This window comes from Sus scrofa, chromosome 10 (genome assembly GCF_054392235.1).
Source record: "Sus scrofa isolate SSC_HxYL_T2T_F1_AM1 chromosome 10, Sscrofa_HxYL_maternal_Yorkshire_Landrace_v2.0, whole genome shotgun sequence".
NCBI lineage: Eukaryota > Metazoa > Chordata > Mammalia > Artiodactyla > Suidae > Sus > Sus scrofa.
In genome coordinates, this window is record NC_139392.1 from 53,710,719 (window position 1) to 53,731,103 (window position 20,385).

Here is a 20,385-nt window from a genome sequence, read left to right on the forward strand (position 1 = left end):
ACAGGGAGTCAAAAATTCCAACAACTCCAATTGATGCATGAGGACTCTAAGCAGTGACTCATTTGGGGACCTTGAGTGAGTCTGTAAAACAGAGGACAGAAAGCATATTAGGATTATCTAGACATTATAGACCCTCACAAGAAATAAAAGCCTTCAGTATGAAAAGCATGGTTCAACACCCATGAGAACAGCTAAAGAAGTCTGATGGTACCAAGTGTGGATGAGGTAGCAAAGACGTAACCTTAAACAGTGGAATTCTTAGTAGTTTCTGAAAAAATTAAACATATACCTACCATATGGCCAAACCATGGCAATCCAAGGTAGCTACCCAAGAGACACATGTCTGCACAAAGATAATTAAACCACAATCTGAGAGCCAGAAACGGCAAAAAAAAATCCAAACGTCTATCAACCAATAATAACCAAAGTGGAGTAATCCACATAACAGGATACTTTATAATAAAAAGGAACAAAGCACTGATAATATGTAACATGGCTGGCCCTCAAAACATTCTAATAAATGAAAAACAAGCCAGATCCCAAAGACTCAAGTGTGTGTGATTCCATTTATGTGAAGTTTCTCAAAAAGCCAAATCGATAAAAACAGAAAGCAGATGAGCAGTTGCCCGGGGCTAGGGGTAGGGACGGGGATTGACCACACATAGACACAGGGAACTTTCCAGTGATGGACATGTTCTAAAACTAGACTGCGGTAGTAGCTGCACAGCTGCATATGGATGAGCCGTACGGCAGGTAAGATATTTATGACATAAAACTCAATGAAGCTGTTGAGAGAGAATGACAGTCACTCTCTTCTGTTGCCTACGGGAGCACTCAGCATCCTTTACCTTTACTGTCAGGAATGAACATAAAAGTGTGGCTTCAATACTTAAAACTAAAGCTCATATGCGTGATAGGTAAGGAGAAAAGATGAGAAACCAGATTGCATACGAACAGAGCCCAGAGGTCTGCTCTGTTTTTCTTCTGGATTCTTTCTGTGGTTCATCATTAACATCTCATGCCCTTCGTGGGTATCACAGATGTTTCTCGGACACTGAATGAAAATCACCACAGAAAATTAATTGCATAAGCATTAAACTTTCAGTTATAATGAGGCCACATAAACTGACCACTGCTGGAGTTCCCATCATGAGGCAGTGGTTAACGAATCCGACTAGGAACCATGAGGTTGGGGGTTCGATCCCTGGCCTCGCTCAGTGGATTAAGGATTCAGCGTTGCCGTGAGCTTCGGTGTAGGTCGCAGACGCGGCTCAGATCTGGCATTGCTGTGGCTCTGGCGCAGGCCGGTGGCTACAGCTCCCATTAGACCCCTAGCCTGGGAACCTCCATAGGCTGCGGGTGCGGCGCTAGAAAAGGCAAAAAAAAACAAACAAAAAAAAAAAAAAAAAAAAAAAAACCCCAAAAAACACCCAAAAAACTGACCACTGCTGCCTTTTCCATGAAAGTGCCAGAAAAGGGGAAACATATTCTGAGACCATTTATTTCCCCCACTTTACATGGTTTCCTTGATGTTAACTGGCAAATGTTTGTTGTCTTGCTTTCATATATATAAACGTGAATCTTCACTTACATATGATCTAAATTTTAACATTCTGAAAAACCAATGCACATTTGATTTACAGAAAGATACATAAAATGACCAATGATCTGGATATATACTTAATGCCATTTCTGGGGCCCCCCTGACAAGTCCATTTGTTCTCATCATCAAAAAAATGAAAGGGCATAGAACTATTTTTTAAAATACCATGAAAAAAAAAAAAAAAGAGGTCATCTGTGGTTCTAAAACCACGTGGGCTACTTTTTGAATAATGGAACACCAGAGATCCAAAAATCACAAGAGGGGGAAACTCTGAAAAGCTCTGGAACTTGAAGTCATCACCCCTAACTCTCAAAACATTCTCATTTCGCATTTTGTCTTGAAACCAAACATTCATTAGGAAGGAAAATGCCCAAACAGAAAGAGGCAAACAAAATGAGGAGAAAAAAAGAGAGAGAGAGAGAGAGAGAACTAGATTGAAAATTTTACATCTTCAAGTTGAGAGACAGCCTAAAAGTGCTGCAGGACTTTGACTGCCCATAAGTGAGCCAAAAAGAAATGGAGCTGAGCCCTGAACAATGTGAAAATGTGCCCGGGGTCCTCTCGCAGGGGACAGTTCTCAGCAGTCAAGACTATAGTATGACATGATCCACAGTAGGCTGAAGCCAAGGATGGGGAGAAACCTCAGTATGGAGGGCTGCCTGTGAGTTACACCTGGACCAACCTCCAAGTTGCTCGCAGGTCAACTACAGATTTCAGTTTTCAGTATGTTCTCAGGAAGACAATCTGAATTTTGAGAACAGAAATTATGCTGTCCTCAACTCTACAAAGTAACAAAAGTTAAACGAACTGGGACACATATTTGTATCCTATTAGTCTGGACAAGGCCCGTGAATAATAAAGGGCCCCAAATGATAGGATGTCCTTTCTTTATGAGATCCAAACTGCTCTGTCTGCATACCTAATGTACCTCTGGTAACCAGGGTTTGATTCAATTGTTTTTTCTTTCTCGTTTTCTACATCTCAACTGTAAACTTTCGGAGGACTGTTTTCCATGTGTCTCTCTTCGCCTTACTCAGGGTTTTGTATGTTGCGGAAATGCAATGGAATCAATACATTGTTTAAATAAATATAGAATTTAATAAGGAATGCATTATACACAGACTCATAGACAGTATTACATTTCTAGCCTTGGGTTTCCAAATCTTTCTGGTTCATGAGTGTCAGCAGAATTTCTATGATGGGTTCCAGCCTTACTTGCAAAACATGGATGAATTTATTTTTTAAAAATCACATATTCAAATAAAGACACTAACACTATTTATATGGATGTCAATCAAACCCCTATCTGTGCTTACAAATCAGGTAAAAGCATTAAAATGGATTCAGTTAACTCGATTACCCAATTTCCCACCATAACTTCCAGCCTGCATGTGTAAAAGGGTTGCTTTATCAAAACAAGACCCAGGCATGGAAACTTTAGTCCCGGGTAGCCTCAGGTAAAATGCATCATATACTCATGTCCTTAGTTTGTGCTATACTGGTTTAGATTTATTTATCACATGCTGTTGTGTAAGTGATCTTTGATATGTTGTGTGTTTTATCTCCAGTGGCCAAAAATGACATCTCCTGTTTCTTTGGTATTTTGCAGCAGCTTCTTGCACAGGGTCTTATATACAACAAATCCAAGAAAACATGTTGGCTGATTAGACAGATTTAAGTTTTCAACTCTCCTCATTATAGGAAACAAAGAGTCCTTTAATTTTTTTTTTCTCCTGTGTATTGTTTTAGGCACATATAAACTGAAATCACATAAACCCAAAGTTTTGTGTGGGAAACTAACATATGACAGGCAAGAGGGTGAGAAGGGTACAATGGAGATGGCGTTTTCTAAATGAGATACTTGCAAAAATCACCAGAGCTTTTAGGCCAGCAGTTCTCCCCGAGTGGGTCTGGGTGAGTTTATTTGCTCCCAGAATATAGACAAAAGATTTCATTAGTATCTGCTTTAGACGTTTCATAAATAAAAGCCAACTCAAGTCCAATTGCCTATAAAATGAAGTACTCTAAATTTGTTTGTTTGTTTTTTACGGCTACACTCGAAGCATTGGGAGGTTCCCAGGCTAGGGGTCGAATCAGAGCTATAGCCGCCGGCCTACACCACAGCTCACGGCAACCCCAGATCTCCAACCCACCGAGCAAGGCCAGGAATCGAACACGAAACCTCACGGTTCCTCATCAGATTCATTTCCGCTGCGCCACAATGGGAACTCCTGAAGTACTCTAAATTTTAAAGTTCCTGACAACAAGGGACTTTAAAGAGTACAAAGAAAGTAAAATAAATTGAAAGCACTCTATATATAGTGTCTCATTTGGTCTTCAAATATATTCTCTGAGTAGGTAAAAAAAGCAATCATTATTGTCATTTTACAAATGAAGAAAATAAACCACAAAAGCAAGTGCCAACTGGGAAAATGGACCCAACAATTAAATTTACTAAAAAAAAAAAGTTTGGAATTTCAAGAAGAAAATCTGGGCATCTAGGAGAGATGGTTACTCTAAGGTTACTCTAAGGCGGAGAAATTAGACCAGCATCAGACTTTATGCAAGACAATGAAATGGAGTAACATGTTTAAGAGAGTTAAATAAAGAAAACATGAGCCAAGGATTTTATGTCTAGTTGAACTGATCTTGGCGTATAAAAAGCACAAACTTCTGAACATACACGAACTCGGGAAATATTGTTGCCCCAAGCTCTTCCTGAGAAATCCACTACAGAACTAGCTTCAAAAGACCAAAATGACTGAAGACCAATATAAGGGTGGATGGTGAGCATTAAAGATAGATTTACTTACAGAATTAAAGCTCAGTGATTTTATAAAGGACACAGTATAATATGTAACAGCTATATGCTCTGACATTGTGGATACAGTACAACCACCAAAAAGGGGAGGGAGGATGGGAAGAGTCTATGAAAAATACCATTCACGTGTTGATTGTATTAACAGGTATTTATCTAGGCGTTGAAAGATAACACTTCAAGGCACAGGATGGAAGATAAAGAGGGGAGGGGCAAGAAAAGGTTAATATCTAATTTTGCTCTTACTCACAGCAGGAAGTCAATACACAAGAGCAAAAAAAAAAAAAAGTGGACAAGCAGCCAAAATATGCTATTATGTCAAAGTAACCATTAGACCAAAAAACACAAGCCTTCCTAAATACAAAAAAAATGCACGAAAGAAAAAATGTATCATAAAACTGTAAATATTAATTTTATAATTAATATAAATGAGTTTAACTGGTCTATTAAATAAAGAGTTTCAGATGAAAGCAAAAGTCAAGCAACAAACGCAAGCAGCACATAATTAGGTGGCAGAGTTGGAGCAAGTGTCAGTCTTCCTGGCTCTGAGCTCTCTTTACAGAAGAGATGAAAAAGATGACCCACCACGAAGCCGGGAAAGCTCTACCAAATGCGCTTTAATGAAAATCTCTGTCATTGAAGAACAAAATAAAAACCTAGACATGACTTTTTTTAATGCAATAGCCAGGTATGACTTTATGGAAAGGGGCCACTTGTGGGATTCATTCAACAATTATCTATTACGGCTGCAGGTGATCGGGTGCTTTTTTAAGTGCTGGAGATGCCAGACTTGAGTGTCATTTTTCTTTTGTGCAGAGACCCAGAAATATGAATGAAAACATGTTGGCCAGACTTAAAGATACATGCTAGTGCCGGCCCCCTAAAAGAAGATTAATGGAAACAGCGATAGGCCCTAAACTCACTGACACCAGTAGGTGCTACTAAAATAATGCATCTTATTAGTGCCATATGATACCAGGCACCAAACAGCAGCTCATTAAAATGCCTGAGATGAGAATGACTGCCAAGTAAAGCATTCTGTAACAGGAATGCAACCAATGCTTCCTATAAAAGTAACTCAAAGTCACGAAATTTTTCTCCGCCCGCCCTCCTTTTCCAGCCAAACTCTTATGTTTTATATTAAAATGGCTTTCCTCTCTCACGGCACGTAAGAGTTGATGGCTGCTGGCATCAAATCTGCTAAAATCAACAATAGTGTAATTATCTGCACACTTTCAAGTGTTTTCAAAATATATGCTGGAGGGGATTTTCCTCATTTAGAAATGTACGCTTTATGTTGGTGGTCTAGGACTGTCGATAGCCTGGGTTAAAAAGAATTTTTAAATCTTGCCCAAAGCATTCTTTTCTGCAGCAATTATTCGATGTGCTTCTAACTCGCCTACTGTCACAAAGAAGCGTTCGACACAGTCTGCAACACCCTCATATCATATTGCTATTTTGTGACACTACCTTAATGGTACATTTACCTGAGCTGATACATGTAAAGCACTTAGAACAGAGCTTGACACATGACAAGTGTCAGCTATAATTATATTAATAGTTCCATTCAGATTCTTTTTAAAATATGTGAACAAAGTACGTGAGGGTAAGTGGGTGACTGTACTTTAAATTTTCCCCATTATGCCAATTGAAAATGGGAATTTCAGTATACTCAGAATTCTCATTTTTTTGTTTAAACTGCAGGCTTAAAAAAAAAATACATCTACAAAATAGATGAAAATTTAATAGTGTAAAATCATACACATCAGACTTCTTTCCTGAGGCTACCAAAAAACCACTTTATCAGCAATTCTTCCTTGGTCCGGCTAAGAGAAAAAAAAAAAAAAGCAAGCAAGCAAGCAAAGAAAAGCCAAGATCTGATGAAACCAGATCTAACCTGAGACCTGGGAACAGAAAATGTATTAAAAAAGGGAGCCCCACATAAAAGACTGAATTTCAAATATTTCAGCAATAAAATAAGGAATTGCATATTAACGGCACTGTAATTACCCCTTTTGTTTGGTTTCTTTGTAATTATTTTTAATAAATTACGCTGCCTCCCCCCATCACTCAAGTAAGTTGTCATCCAAAGGCACAATCAGTACAACACAGGACACAAAGCCACTCACTGATAGGGAAGGCGGCTGGTGCCTCAAGAGCTGTGACTCATTAGAATCCATAAAGCTTTTCTATGGAGATCAAGTATCAATGAAGCTATTGTCAAAGACTACAGCTATATAAATGTAGACTAGTTATGAATTCTCACAGGGCAAAGGCACTTTCGAAAAGAGGAAAGGGCACCAAAATGCCTAGGAAACACTCAGCACGAATGCTGCCTCAGTTGCCTAACAGGGGCTGCCTGCACCTACTCTTTTTGCTAAATGCGGGTAGTTCCTATAAAGGGAAGGGACCCCGGGGTTCAGCACTCCCTAAATTCCTCTTGGGCCATTTTGCCAAGCTTTGGATCCTGACAGCTCTGCAGTCAAGCCTAACACAGCTGCCTCTGCTGCTACAGATCCCAGAAAGAACCAGATAATTTTTATGAGTCTTGACTATTGTTTTCCAGAAATCATAAACCAAATAGAAAACAGACCTTTGTCACCAAAGACAAATAGCAGTAAAGCACTTTATTAAACAGTTGATTTCAAATGTGTACCTACCTTTTTATCATGTTGAATATTTCAATATTAGAAGTGTAATAAAAACATTCTCTTAGACTGTGTGAGCTTTTTCAAGGAGCCATAAATATGGCAAAAATGCATAAACCAAGTTGGGTTTCAAAAATCTCCTGTGAATTATTACTCCTACCAAAGTTATTATTGATTTCAGTTCATAATCAAGTGTGTGAAAAGAAAAAATGACATAAAAGCAGAGTGAGAATGCTCCAGAATTTAGGAAGGATATTATCACCAAGAAAATAGTTCTAGCTTTTTTCCCTCAAAGAATCAGAGAATAGACTTTCATCATTTGGCTCCCACTAACATGGCCAATAAATATTACAAATCCGCATTTTCACAACCATCTTCCTCGATTTTTATGGTTCACTCCATGTTTCAAGGAAAATTTCACCACATTTTAGGTAAAGTTTTATGCTCAAGGGTGTTATTTTTTCCAACTGCTGGCAGAAAAGAACAATTCAGGTAACCTTAAAGGGTGCTTTTGGAGTTCCCGTTGGGTCTCAGCGGAAACAAATCTGACTAGCATCCAAAAGGACACAGGTTCGATCCCTGGCCTTGATCAGTAGGTTAAAGATCCAGCATTACTGTGAGCTGTGGTGTAGGTTGCAGACGTGGCTCGGATCTGCCATTGCTGTGGCTGTGGCTAGGCTGGCAGCTATAGCTCTGATTCGACCCCTAGCCTGGGAACCTCCATATGCTGTGGGTTCGGCCCTAAAAAGACAAAAAACGGGGGGGGGGGAGGCTTTTGTTGGAAACCATGTGTAGCTAGCGTTTCTTATGACTAATAGTTGCAGAGGCCAGTCTCACGTTTGCCAAGATTACTCGCCTGGAAACAAATGAACACACGTGAAGGGTGGCTTGTTAATAATAACAGCAAATGTTGGCGCCACTGAATTTTCAATGTTTTGAAAATATGCCAATGAATACTTCCGACATCATAATATATACTTACTGATGACCAGAAATAACGATTTTAAAATTTGTTCTCTCTATATTATCTCTATATTATCAGCTGTGCATAGAGTAAAAAGGGTGTGGCTTCTGTTCTGAATATGAAAATTAGAACTTTCTTCCTCTAAAGAAATCAGAATACATTCAGATGTTTTCTTCAAATACATGATGTCATAAATTATTGTTCTACGATATATCCTAACCCTTAGAATACTGATAAAAGATTTATCAAAAACTATTATTTTACACATATATATTTATAAAGACATTATATTAGCCCTTAATCTTTGAAGGTGATGAATAATTTGTATTTATCTTTGAATCGCTCACAGATAAAAGCAGAAAAAAAAAGTGTTTTGCCAAAACCAAGAGCCATTTATTAGAATCTGTTAACATTATTTTTAAAAACACACATTGTACGATTCAGTGTCGCAATCACCATTCTTTAACCCTCCCCTTAAGGAGCAGGCTGATCCATTTACCCAAACTGTTCTTTGTATAGCCTTTCTGTGCACAGATTATTCAACTAAAGGAACCAAAATAGTGAAAAAGGAAGAATATCAGAATGTAAGGAGAAAAATATCTGAGGACCACAAGAAAAAAAAAAAAAAGTTCTGAGTTTTGTAATTTAAAATGAAGAAAAACAAGAAACAATATAAAGGGACTCAGTTATACCAGTGGAAAGAGCACTACGACATAAAGCGGAGATAAATGTCACCGAAGAGAGGACAAGATGCAGCGGAAAGGATGCTGCACCTTCAGAAAGACAAGAAACAAAAACCTGTAAGACGGCATAGAAAGACAACAGAGCTGGTGGGTGGGAATGACACGACACAGCAGTACAGGCCAGGAAAAGCCAGGAGAGCATCTGAAAGCACTTTTCTGGGGGGGGTACCTCGCACTCCCTCAGTTGACTTTATTTCCTTACTCGTTTTTAACCCACAGCTGAGCCCAGGATAAGTTTGTTTTGCTTCTCCTGAGTTCACTGAAAAACTCAACTAGTATTTGAAGTTACACCTGACTCTGCCTCCCACTTAGTGCCTTCGGGGTTTTAAGAGGGGGTCAATACTGATTCCTGCATTATTCCATTCTTTAACATTTAATTCTTCACTTAATGCCCGTCTCCAGACCCTGGCCTTGCCCCAATGCTCTGTTTTCTTTCCTCGGGCAGGTCAGAAGACTGCTTTCCACGGGTCGGTAAAAATCAGAGGAAAAATGTCATGAGCCCAGCACAGCTAAATTCAGACTAGTTATCCTCCAAGTTTGCCCATCTGGGCTGAATCCTGTTTGAGGCCTGAAGATGCAAACAGAGACTTGGGGGATGGAAGAAAGGGCAGAGGGATGAGAGACAGGGGCAAAGATGACAAATGACACAAATAAAAGCAATGGCTAGATTGAAAATGTACCACCTACCAGAAACAACTAAAACTCATCTTCTCATTTTGCAGTTCCATAAAATGAATCAAGGCAGAAAATAGCACACTTTTACTTTAATGTTGCAGAAAATCAGTGGATGCATGAAAAAGGAGAAATTGACGACTTGGCTCCTACTTGTGGCATGGCAAACATTAAGAAGAAAAAAAACATACTTGCTAAAGCCAACAGTAAGTTAACTATCCAGATTCCTTCGAATAACAGTTTCAAACCCCAGCAAAAGGTCAACAAATGACCGAGGTCTGAAGTCTCATTACCACAGAATTCGATCTGCATTTTGGAAGAGACATGCCACTCGGGCAGAGGACACACCTCAGCTACCAGCTGCCTGACAGCTTCTGTGCTTTCAGAACTTGTTCTAATGCCCTTGGCCGCTGATCACACCCCCTTTCTCCCTGCTCTTGAAAACGCGGTCGCATGTTTTGCCTCAGTGAGCGCCAACCCCTCTCCTAGGCATGGCAGACGCCACACGGGTGGGGGGGGGTGGGCTCAGCTGCTGGGCAGAAGCAGGAGGAGAGATTGGAGACACTGATAATTAACACTCTGGGACAATTTTGAAATGCCCCATCTTTTTGCCCTCCCCGCCTCCACGCTAGTGAGCTTTAAGCTTCATCCCCCGATGCTGTTCTCAACCTACTTCGTTTTCATGGCCTCTCTAAAACTACTGCTGCCAGTTTCGGAGGAAATTTAAAAGTGCATCCTCACCGTAAAGCTCTAACACAACAGCCTCTCTCAAGGACAAAAGGCTCAGTGAAGAACTCCAGTTTTCCTAGAAGGCAAAATCCTCAGTCCATACCTACCCTTCTCCGTCTCAGGAGGCCCTGGTCAGGGCGTGGGTGTCACAGACATGCTTACTTCAAGTTCTGGTAGTGATGGTACCTGGTAATCCACAAAGACAAGGACTTCCCCTTCTTTTAGGCATGATACGTGGTATGCTTGGGTCATCTTATTTTTTTGCATTAAAAAAATAACGGCTCAGAAAAAAAAATTTTAAATACTAAACAAGCTGTGATTCTTTTTCCTTTTTCAGATATTTTCTGGTCTCATCTATCACCTCGCAAACATTTTTAAAAACACCTAGACCATGAAAGTTAAACAAATACAACCTACCACAGCACGCTGAGATACGGTCGGGAACACTCGAGCCCGTTCAGAATGACAACTTTTTCTATTACTGTTTAACCGGAGTGACATGTAGGACTCTTTGTTTAAAAAGGGAAAGGCTTTTCACACATTGGATGTCTCCTTACAAATGACGAGCCACCTAGGCCATTACTTTTTCCCATTCTCTCAGAAGCTGCCCTTGGTATCCTTAAACGCACTCTGAAACTGTGGTATCACCTTCGTTAGGATGTGCTTTGTGCACATTCTCAGACGCTGCAATGCCCATACTAAGGCAACACATCCCAGAAGTTGGCAGCAATGCTATCAGCAAGAATTTGGCTTCAGAATCAGAAGTGATTCATCATACGTTCTAGCAGCAGAAAAACAACACACCGCTATTTTAATCCCTTGGTGCTTTCAAGAGGCGAAAAACAGTAAAATGATTAAATCACGAGCCACAAAAATCAGACCTGCTGTAACATTTGTAAAAACGTTATTCATTTTTAAGAGTTTCCAACGGATCACTCAGGAAACAACAGACTACTTACCTTATTTCCTAATATTTATGACAATGACAAATCAAGTTTTAACTTAATACCATTTCAGGAGACAAGGGGTGGTCCAAACTTCTGCAAAGCAGCATACTGAAATTCTAAATTTAGAAAAGCAAATTTCTCATTTGCTTTAGTATATAAAATCCCTCCCAGTGTTTCAAAAGTAATATACTTCTTTGGCCTTCCCTCTCCACTTATGAGATGACTCTAAAAGTCTAAATGAATGAGTGAGGTATTGTGTATATTACAACCCAACAGAGAAACCTGATACTGTGGGCGATTTCTTCAGAACACCCCCTCTCTGAGATATATATATAATTCCACAAATACTACTGGTCTAATATAATAATGAAACTCACTTATACTCTAATGCTCTATTTAATGAGCATGAAAGAAATCTCCATTCCGGATCATTCTCACTTCCTGAGTACATAGTGTGTTGATAATCGCTAGGATTAGCAACCAGTATGTCTATAGAACTATCCACGTAAATCTAAGGCTTACTGTAAATTTAACTAAAATTTGAAAAAAAGGCGGCGGGGGGGGGGTGGAATTCTATTGTTGTAACCAAGTGCTCTGGGGCAGGCGGGGAGAGTGATCAAGAACTCCATCCTGTGCTCTTTGGGGAGCCCCTACCTTTGCAAACACTTCTTCGGTCTCCCTTCGTTTCCGTTTTCGGGGTCTCCGGTTCACTCGAACCCATTTCTCGACCTGAAGTTCGAAAACCATAGGGCATTTTAAATGCAGGACGGGTCCTGAGAGCCGCCCCTTAGCGTGAGAAAGAAACGATCGACGGCCTCGCGACGCAGCCGTCCTCCGCTTCACCTGGGGAGGCTGCAGGCACCTTTCGGGGCTCCCGAGGCCGCCTCCGCGCAGAGGGCCCTCGGTCTGCGGGGAGCCCAGGCCGTGACCTTCGCCCCGGCCGCTCCCGCAGTCACGGGCCCGCTTGGCCGCCCCCGCGCCGGTGCGCGCCAGAGCCCCGGAACAAGGGCCATCTTACCCACCAATGTCGCGCGTCGCCGCCAACCGAGGGCTCCGCGACAGGGATGCAATGCGGGACCCACTGCCCCGGGAGGGAGGAGAGCGCCGGGACCACGCCGCCCGCACTCACCTCTGCGCTCACTTGCCGAGCGAGCCCGCACTCCTCCCCGGCCTGGCGCTCCCTCTGCAGCGGCTGCGGGGGAAGGGGACAGAGTCAAGTTTACCCCGGGAGCCGCCCCAGCCTCCCTCCCCAGTGCCCCACCAACTCGGCGCGCCGCCCCCGTACCTCGCCCGCGGGAGGTGAGGGTGGGAGCCGGGCGCTGGAGTCCGCGCCCAGGGCCGTCCGCCCGGCCCGCCCGGCGGAGAGCGGCGGGCGCTCGAGGCCCGCAACACCTAAGGCGCAGCGCGGGCGGCGGGCGGCGCGGGGCCGGGGCGGCGGCGCGGGCGGCGGGCGGGCGCTGGGGCGGGGGCGGGGCCTGCCTTAAAGGTATAGGCGGCCGCACCGCCCTCCCGGCAGGTCGCCTCCGCCCCCGCCCCCGCCGGCGCGCCGGCTCTTTTATTGTTCTCCTTGCAAACATCTTTTTTCTTCTCCCCGCGTCCGGCCAGCGCCCGCGCTCCTGCGCCCTCCCACGCGCGGACCGACCCCGGGCGCGCACGCTTACCTTTCCACCCCCAACCCCTGCGGGCTGCTCGGGTGTCCGCGAAAAGGTTTCTTGGCCGCGGTGGGAGTAAAAGTGCTGTCCGCTGGCAGGAAAAAGGGCTGAGCGGGAGAAGCGCCCGCACCCCTGCGGCCAACCTGAACTCTCTCTTCGGGTCAGAAACCTAAGTGTCCAGATGGCCATCACGCAGGGAAAGGAACTTTCCTAATGGAGTTTTCTCCGGGAATGGATCAGACGCCATTAAGTACACGTTTTTCAATGGCCCCTCCGGCCTCCGGGGCGGTGGCAGGTGACCTCCCCGCGGAGAAGCTCGGAGCGCGTAAAAGGCAAACGCCGAGCTCCTTCAGCGAGTCTCGGGAGCTAATGCGCTCTGGCTAAGCGCTGCTGGCGCCGCTCTCGTCCATTCGGTGGACCCCCCCAAGCCGCTTGTAGAATTTAAAAAGGAGACAATGTCTTCCTAAATAGAGGGGAAAGTTTCCACTCAGTTTATAAAAGTGTGCGATACCCTCAATTTTTTCCGCGACCCCCAAAAGACTTTCCTTCTTCATCAGAAGTTGGCTGAACCAGCCTGGGGGGTGAGTGCTTGGGGAGAAGAGTCGGGTCGCACTCGTGTTTGCTGATCTTGACCATTCCTTTAACTTTATCGCATTTCTTTAAAGAAAATCTGTCTTGCCCTCTCTTTATTGCTACTTCATCCTTCTTTCAAGATCAAAAGCTTCAGATCAAAGCCAAGATCAAACTCACTACTTTAAATAGAAGCAACTTTGCCGTGGAGTATTTTACACAAAGGGGAGTTTCTTAATAGAGACATCAGAGTGAAGAACTTTATTTTATCCCTTCATCCCATATTCATAACTGGACTACTTAAAATTATACTGATGATGCACTTCTATTTCCTAAAACAAACAAAAGGGCTACTTAAATGGGAGATTTCTGACTTTGTTTCTCCCAGACTACCGAAAAACCTATGGAGAGTTAAATCAGCGTATTAACCATTATTAGCTAAGTGCTATGAATTGCATGCTCATTTGCTAAAGATTTTTCAAAGTGTTATGGAGTCTTTCTATACATAACGTACAAACCATCACATACAATTTTTCTACTGTAAGAGAAATGCCTAAAAATGGATAATGGCTTGCAAGTCTCAAATGCGAATACGTACAGGCAGGTAAAAGTTACAAATGATGGATTATGGAATCACCAAGCTTTTTATCATTTTTAAATGGAAATAAAACTTTGAACTATTTAAGCTTCCATGCTACTAATAACAGTTCCAGAAGCAATAGAAATCTTATCACTGAATGACATTTCCCTTTACCCAACTAGAAATTTTTTCCTTGGAAATTCACTATCCCTAAGAACCTGATACAAACAGTTCAATGTTGATGTACAGTGTCTAAATGGACCTTTCCTAAGTGTCGTCGTTGTTGATTAAGCCACAATTGAAAAGCGTGTAGTCTTAGAAGGAACAAAAACCAATCCAACAATTCAGCGGCAAGAAGAAAGACAACTATTGCTAATTAAACCTCAAACAGAGTACTATGAAGATCTGCTGTTACAGCTGGGTAGTTAGTACTTAAAGGCTTTCCCCCCTTATAATTTTCTTCTGGTTGTGGTCTCAAATACACACACACACACACACACACACAGACACACACACACACACACACACTTCCTCATTCTATAAATCCCATTGAGCGAGCCCGTGGAAAGATCTTAGGAACTGGAGACCTGGGGACACCATCTTGCTGCCCATTGACAGGCTCCTTTCTTCCTACCCCCCCAGTTCACAGAGAACCCAATGGTTTCTGGCACTAGCTGAGCAAAGAAAACATCCTACCATCACTCTGCTCATCTAGGACTCTGAGTGGGTAGCAAAAGCTGCGGTGCCTATTAACTTGTCTCCTTTGTCTTCTTGTGCCTCATCATCACCCTTACCCCCACAATTCACCCTCCACAAAGAAACCAGAAAGGTATTTACAAAGGTAGTTCAAATGCTATCACTTTACTACATTGAGAATGCCTTTCCTTCTCTTCTTTGCCTGGCTGGCACCTACCTGGTCTCTAGTTCTGGGCCTAAGACTTCTCCAGAAAGGTCTTTCCTCACTCCCCCATCCAAATTATGTCACCTCACTATTCTTTCTAATCATAGCATCCTACTTATTTCCTTTAAAGTAATGATCTTTTATAGAGATTTAATTTTTTTATTTTTAAGAGATTTTTAACTTTTGGAAAAATTAGTGCAGATAGCACAGAATTCCCTGATGTAATATAACCCATGGCTTCCTTTATTATTAATATTTTGCTTGGTGTGAGACGTTGGTTACAATTAATGAACCAATATTTGATACATTATTAACTCAAGTTCATCGTTTACATTAAGGTTCACTCTTGTGTTGCACAGGTCTATTATAACTATTTTTTAAATCAATTTATTGAATGCCCATGTCTCTACTGGACTTTAAGGTCCAGGAAATAACAGGTCCTCTCTCCTCTGTTCCTGACTTTTGTCTGGTCACTAAAAACACTGCTGCCTGGCACATAGGAGATGCCCAATAAGTGTGTTAAGTAGGTGCATAGAAAGATAAAGGAACAGATGACTGAATGAATGACCCATGAAATGTCATGGGGAGGAGATCTTAAAATGAAGCTCTTTCTAATTAACTCCTGTTTGTTTCTCCACTAAAACACCTTAATTTGTCAAGAGCATAGAATTGTGCATTTTTTAAAAAGAGAGACCATGGTACCCTGGTTACATGGCCTGGGTACGTCCAAAATGGACTTAAAAAAAAAAAAAAGAAATGGAAAAATAAAGTCCCTAATTCCCTCATATATTAATCATGAAACATGTATTCCAAAAAGGTGGTAGGAGCTAAATTTAATCTAGAATGAAATATGAACATAGTTCATGACACTGGAAAGAATGATTCCTTTGAATCATGTTCAATATCACCTCAACACATTTCTCCTTTTGTCTACCTAAACCTAATTTTCGTCATCAGCGGACCCCAGTGAAGGCAGGGGGTCTTCCTCAAGAAGGGAGGAAGACCCCCTTCCTCAACCCAGCATCTGGAGACTTGAGGAAGGCCACTTTTTAAAAATTGGAATTCTGTACTTGGGGATGAATAATGAGTACCTTTGAGAATGTGGTGAAAGACCTTTAAAGCTATCTTTTAAAAACAGATGTTTTCTATTTGAATGATATCTTTAAAAATGCCTCATCGAGTAGAGATGCAGGTTTTGAAAGGAAATTGTTTTAAGAAACCCTCTTGTCAAAGCAGTTTATAATGGCTGCAGACAATTTCAGAAGCTGAGGAAAATGCCATTGCTTTAAAATAAACACATTACTTAACCCAGGGGCTGGAGATCACTTTTGGAGAGAAGACCTTTTTTTGTTTTCTTCTTTTTGGAGTCGAGAGGAAATGACTCCTTTCACTGGAAAACGAGCGTGATACCAATTTCAGATTGGTAACATGGATGTGTGCTGCCGCTTTGCGAGGAGGTCCAGTCCAGAGAAACGAGAAGCAGCGGCACGCCTTCCTAGGCAACCAGAAGGCCGAGAGGGTGGATGAGAGGAGCCCTTTAATCAGACGCAACAGCCTCAGAGGGCAAATTACATTCTCTTGGGCACAGCGGAGGGAAAACCGCCCACTATAAGAAGACAAAAGATGGAGTTCTGTTGTGGCTCAGTGGTTAATGAACCCGACTAGCATCCATGAGGACACAGGTTCGATGCCTGGCCTCGCTCAGTGGGTTAAGGATCCGGCATTGTCATGAGCTGTGGTGTAGGTCTCAGACTGGGTTCAGATCTGGCATTGCTGTGGCTGTGGTATAGGCCGGCGGCTACAGCTCCGATTAGATCCCTAGCCTGGGAACTTTCATATGCCGAGAGTGCAGCCCTAAAAAGACAAAAGACAAAAAAAAAAAAAAAAAAAAAAAAAATTCAGTCAAAAGACTTAATAACAAACAAGGTAGAAAGGTCCAGAAGCTTTGAGTGGTTTCAGAAGGGCTCTGCAGCCAACATACACTCAGTGTAAATGAAAAGGCAAGAGTCTACTCATGTCTGGAAATAAAATCAAGGTCGATTAAGCTGCAAATAATAACAAGGAAGGGTGAGGGGCACAGTCATCAAATGTTTATGTCTTTAAATTTTCTTCGATCATTTTAAAAGGTAAATTTCTTTTCTTTTTTCTTTTTCTTTTTTTTTTTTTTTGGCTTTTTAGGGTCGCACCTGCGGCATATGGAATTTCCCAGGCTAGGGGTTGAATCGGAGCCTCAGCTGCCAGCCTACACCACAGCCACAGCAACACCAGATCAGAGCCGCGTCTGTGACCTACACCACAGCTCACGGCAACGCCGGATCCTTAACCCACTGAGCAAGGCCAGGGATCGAACCCATAACCTCATGGTTCCTAGTCAGATTCGATTCTGCTGCGCCACAATGGGAACTCCTCTTAAAAGGTAACATTTCTTTATGATATGTTTTTATTTGACTTTTTGACTTGAGGAAAACAATAACGTAAAATGGGCCATTTTGTCTCTGGGTGCGAATGAATGGCTAATTTCTTTCTGAAGAGGATTTTGGCCCTGCCAAATGGACCTCTCAGTGGAAGTCTTTATACATTAAAGCATAGTTTTCAAAAAAGGAAATCCATCCCACGCTTGCTTTGCTGTGACGTGGCTAACGGAATCTCTTCCCCTTAATAAGCAGACCCCTGAACTCACTTTTGCTTAAAAACTTTTACAGAGCTTGCCTGAGGGAGCATGCTGAGGTTTTTCCCTCTGTAGACACCCTCTGAGAACCCGATGAAGCATCAGCCATGAGCTATTGGCTCCCTAAAGTAAAATACACCAAGGGGGAGTTCCCGTGGTGGCTCAGAGGGTTAAGAATGGACTAATGTCCATGTGGATGCGGATTTGATCCCTGGCCTCGCTCAGTGTGTTAAGAATTGGGCGTGGCTGTGGCTGTGGCATAGGCCTGCAGCTGCAGCTCCAGTACGGCCCCTAGCTTGGGAACTCCCATATGCCATGGGTGTGGCCCTAAAAAAAAAAGAAAAAAAAAAAAAAGAAAAATACACCAAAGCGCACAGCCCCATCCCCAACCACACACACTAACTGTCAGGAAGTTCACAGAGTTTGCTGATCCCCAAACGCCTACCCTGGATGGTCTGAGATGTTCTTGGGTCAGGGCAGATCACCACACAGCTGGCATGGACTATCTTACTGGTGCTCTGTGGAATTCCTTTTATCGCATTATGTTCTGGGAAGCAGCCATCAACCTTTATTGAGGTGCCCGATAAAAAAACAGCCCATAAAATCCATGCTAGTGTTTACCGTCAGGATGGCTACAGAGGGTTGTTTATTACATTAAACAGTGATTTTCTGTGAGGACCCACAGGAAAAACTCCTCCCTAACATCAGCATCAGGAATAGCTGGACGCAGGTAACTGGTTTGTTTTACCTCACGAACACTGCAAATTGATCCCTTTTCCTTCTTCTAGAAAGCTCTGTAACCCTACTTTAGGCTGGGCACAGGAACTTCCGGGGGTACATATTGTATGCTAATTTAATTCCAGGCCCCATCTTATTTTCCTAACATTATTTCACATTGCTCTAGCTTTCTTATTTTAATTTCCCTTTATCATGCTACATCTTGCTTTTGAAGCATTTCCTTAACTCTGTTTTGGACAAGGAGGAGTATAAATAAATTAAAAAAATATTCTGGGTGTATTTTTTTCTTTCTTTGATTTTCTTTTTCTTTTTTGCTGAAAAAAAAAATTCATGACTCTAGTATTTCTCTCCATTAACCACACCTGGAAGTGACGTACAGAAGGTAAGATTATATCCAACTTGTAAAATTTGAGGAACAGAACTGCTAAAAAAACACCCCCCCCCCAATACAAACCTATACAAACATCACAGAGGACTAATATACAATTGTTAACCAACCAAGGATTTTATCACTTTGGATATCAAAACCAAAAGAAATGGCCTCAGATTGCAAGAGGCAGAATATAAATCGGACATGCAGACAGGTTATTCGCTTAACGAACATATTTCGTTTGTCTGCTACAAAACAAAGAATGTGACTTTGTGAACACAAAGATGAATAAGACACCATGCCTGTCCTCGGGTGACTAGTGTGACCAGGCGGGAAGGCGGCATGGTCTAAGGAGCATGCAGACAGCCTGTCTGGGTTTGAATCCAGGCTCTGCCACATATTAGCTATATGACCTCTTTAAGCCTCTTTCTCAGAGAGTTGCGAAGATCAAATGACACATGGGATGTGCTTCCTTGAGGAGGCAGTTGTTATTTATCAAAACGTCTAGACTCTTGGAACTAAGAGGCATCACAACATCACTAGAAGCTGGAGGGGAGTGAGCTGAAGACAAAGGAGGAGGGGGTGAAAGTCTATATGTATCCGAGATCACAGGATCTCAGAATTGGTAGAAAGAAGCAGAGTGGCCAGTTTTGCACCGGACTGAACAGTTTCCAAAACGCTTCCACCTACAGACTGTTGTGGTTGTTTCTCATATTGTCCCATCTTCAGGATGAAGAGACTGCGTCTCACAGAAGTACAGTACCTTTTTTTTCTTTTTTTTTTTAGGCTGCACCCGAGGCATAGGGGGGTTCCCAGGCTAGGGGTCAAATCGCAGCTGTAGCCGCCGGCCTCCACAGCCACAGTGACGCCAGATTTGAGCCTCACCTGCAACCTACACCACCGCCCACAGCAACGCCGGATCCTTAACCTGAGAGAGGCCAGGGATTGAACCCACGTCCTCATGGACACTATGTCAGGTTCTTAACCCTCTGATCCACAACAGGAATTCCACTTTTAGTAGTGCAGATCGTGTGGCCCTTAGACCTGGGTGGAAAGGCAGTGTTCTTTCCACTCCAGCACGGGAGCTTAGGGAACATCTACCCGAACTGTCTCACTTTAAAATATCTGCTTATTATGTGGATCAAACCAACCTGAGATTAAAACACAGCCTGTAAAAGACAATCCTATACTATAAAAGTCTATTGGAATAAACTTTTTTTTTTTTTTTTTTGTCTTTTTACCTTTTCTAGGGCCGCTCCCACAGCACATGGAGGTTCCCAGGCTAGGGGTCTAATCGGAGCTATAGCCACCAGCCTATGCCAGAGCCACAGCAACTCGGGATCCGAGCCACGTCTGCAACCTACACCACAGCTCAAGGCTTAACCCACTGAGCGAGGCCAGGGATCGAACCTGCAACCTTGTGGTTCCTAGTCGGATTCATTGACCACTGAGCCACAATGGGAACTCCTAGACTTTTTTTTTTAAAGGGCTGCACCCATGGCATATGGAAGTTCCCTGGGCCAGGGATGGAATCTGAGCTGCAGGGCCAGATCCTTTAAGGCACTGTGCTGGGCCAGGGATTGAACCCGTGCCTCTGCAGCAACTTGAGTCACTGCAGTCAGATCCCTAACCTACTGGGCCACAGCGCAAATTCCTAGAACAGATATTTGAGAAAACAGATATTAGCATATCCCTCCTCGATACCTGTATGACTGCAATTCTTTACAGGCATTTAACACTCTTGCAAACTATGACCTGAAAGAGTTTTATAGGTGAAACATT

General features: G+C 42.7%; 1 protein-coding gene across 39 annotated transcripts in view; it reads right to left on the reverse strand.

Moving 5' to 3' along the window:
* The window catches only part of AOPEP (aminopeptidase O (putative)), a 396,587-nt gene that overhangs the window by 70,358 nt on the left and 305,844 nt on the right, over positions 1–20,385 (reverse strand). For all 39 annotated transcript variants that reach the window (XR_014817672.1, XR_014817669.1, XR_014817663.1 and 36 more), the window contains 2 exons: positions 12,254–12,316; positions 11,779–11,853 (listed from right to left, as the gene is read on the reverse strand). Coding sequence is in view for 23 of the 39 variants with exons in the window: in XM_084979736.1 (XP_084835862.1) it covers positions 11,779–11,853; positions 12,254–12,316 (138 nt within the window). In the remaining 16 variants the exon portion in view is untranslated. The remainder of the gene's footprint in view (positions 1–11,778; positions 11,854–12,253; positions 12,317–20,385) is intronic.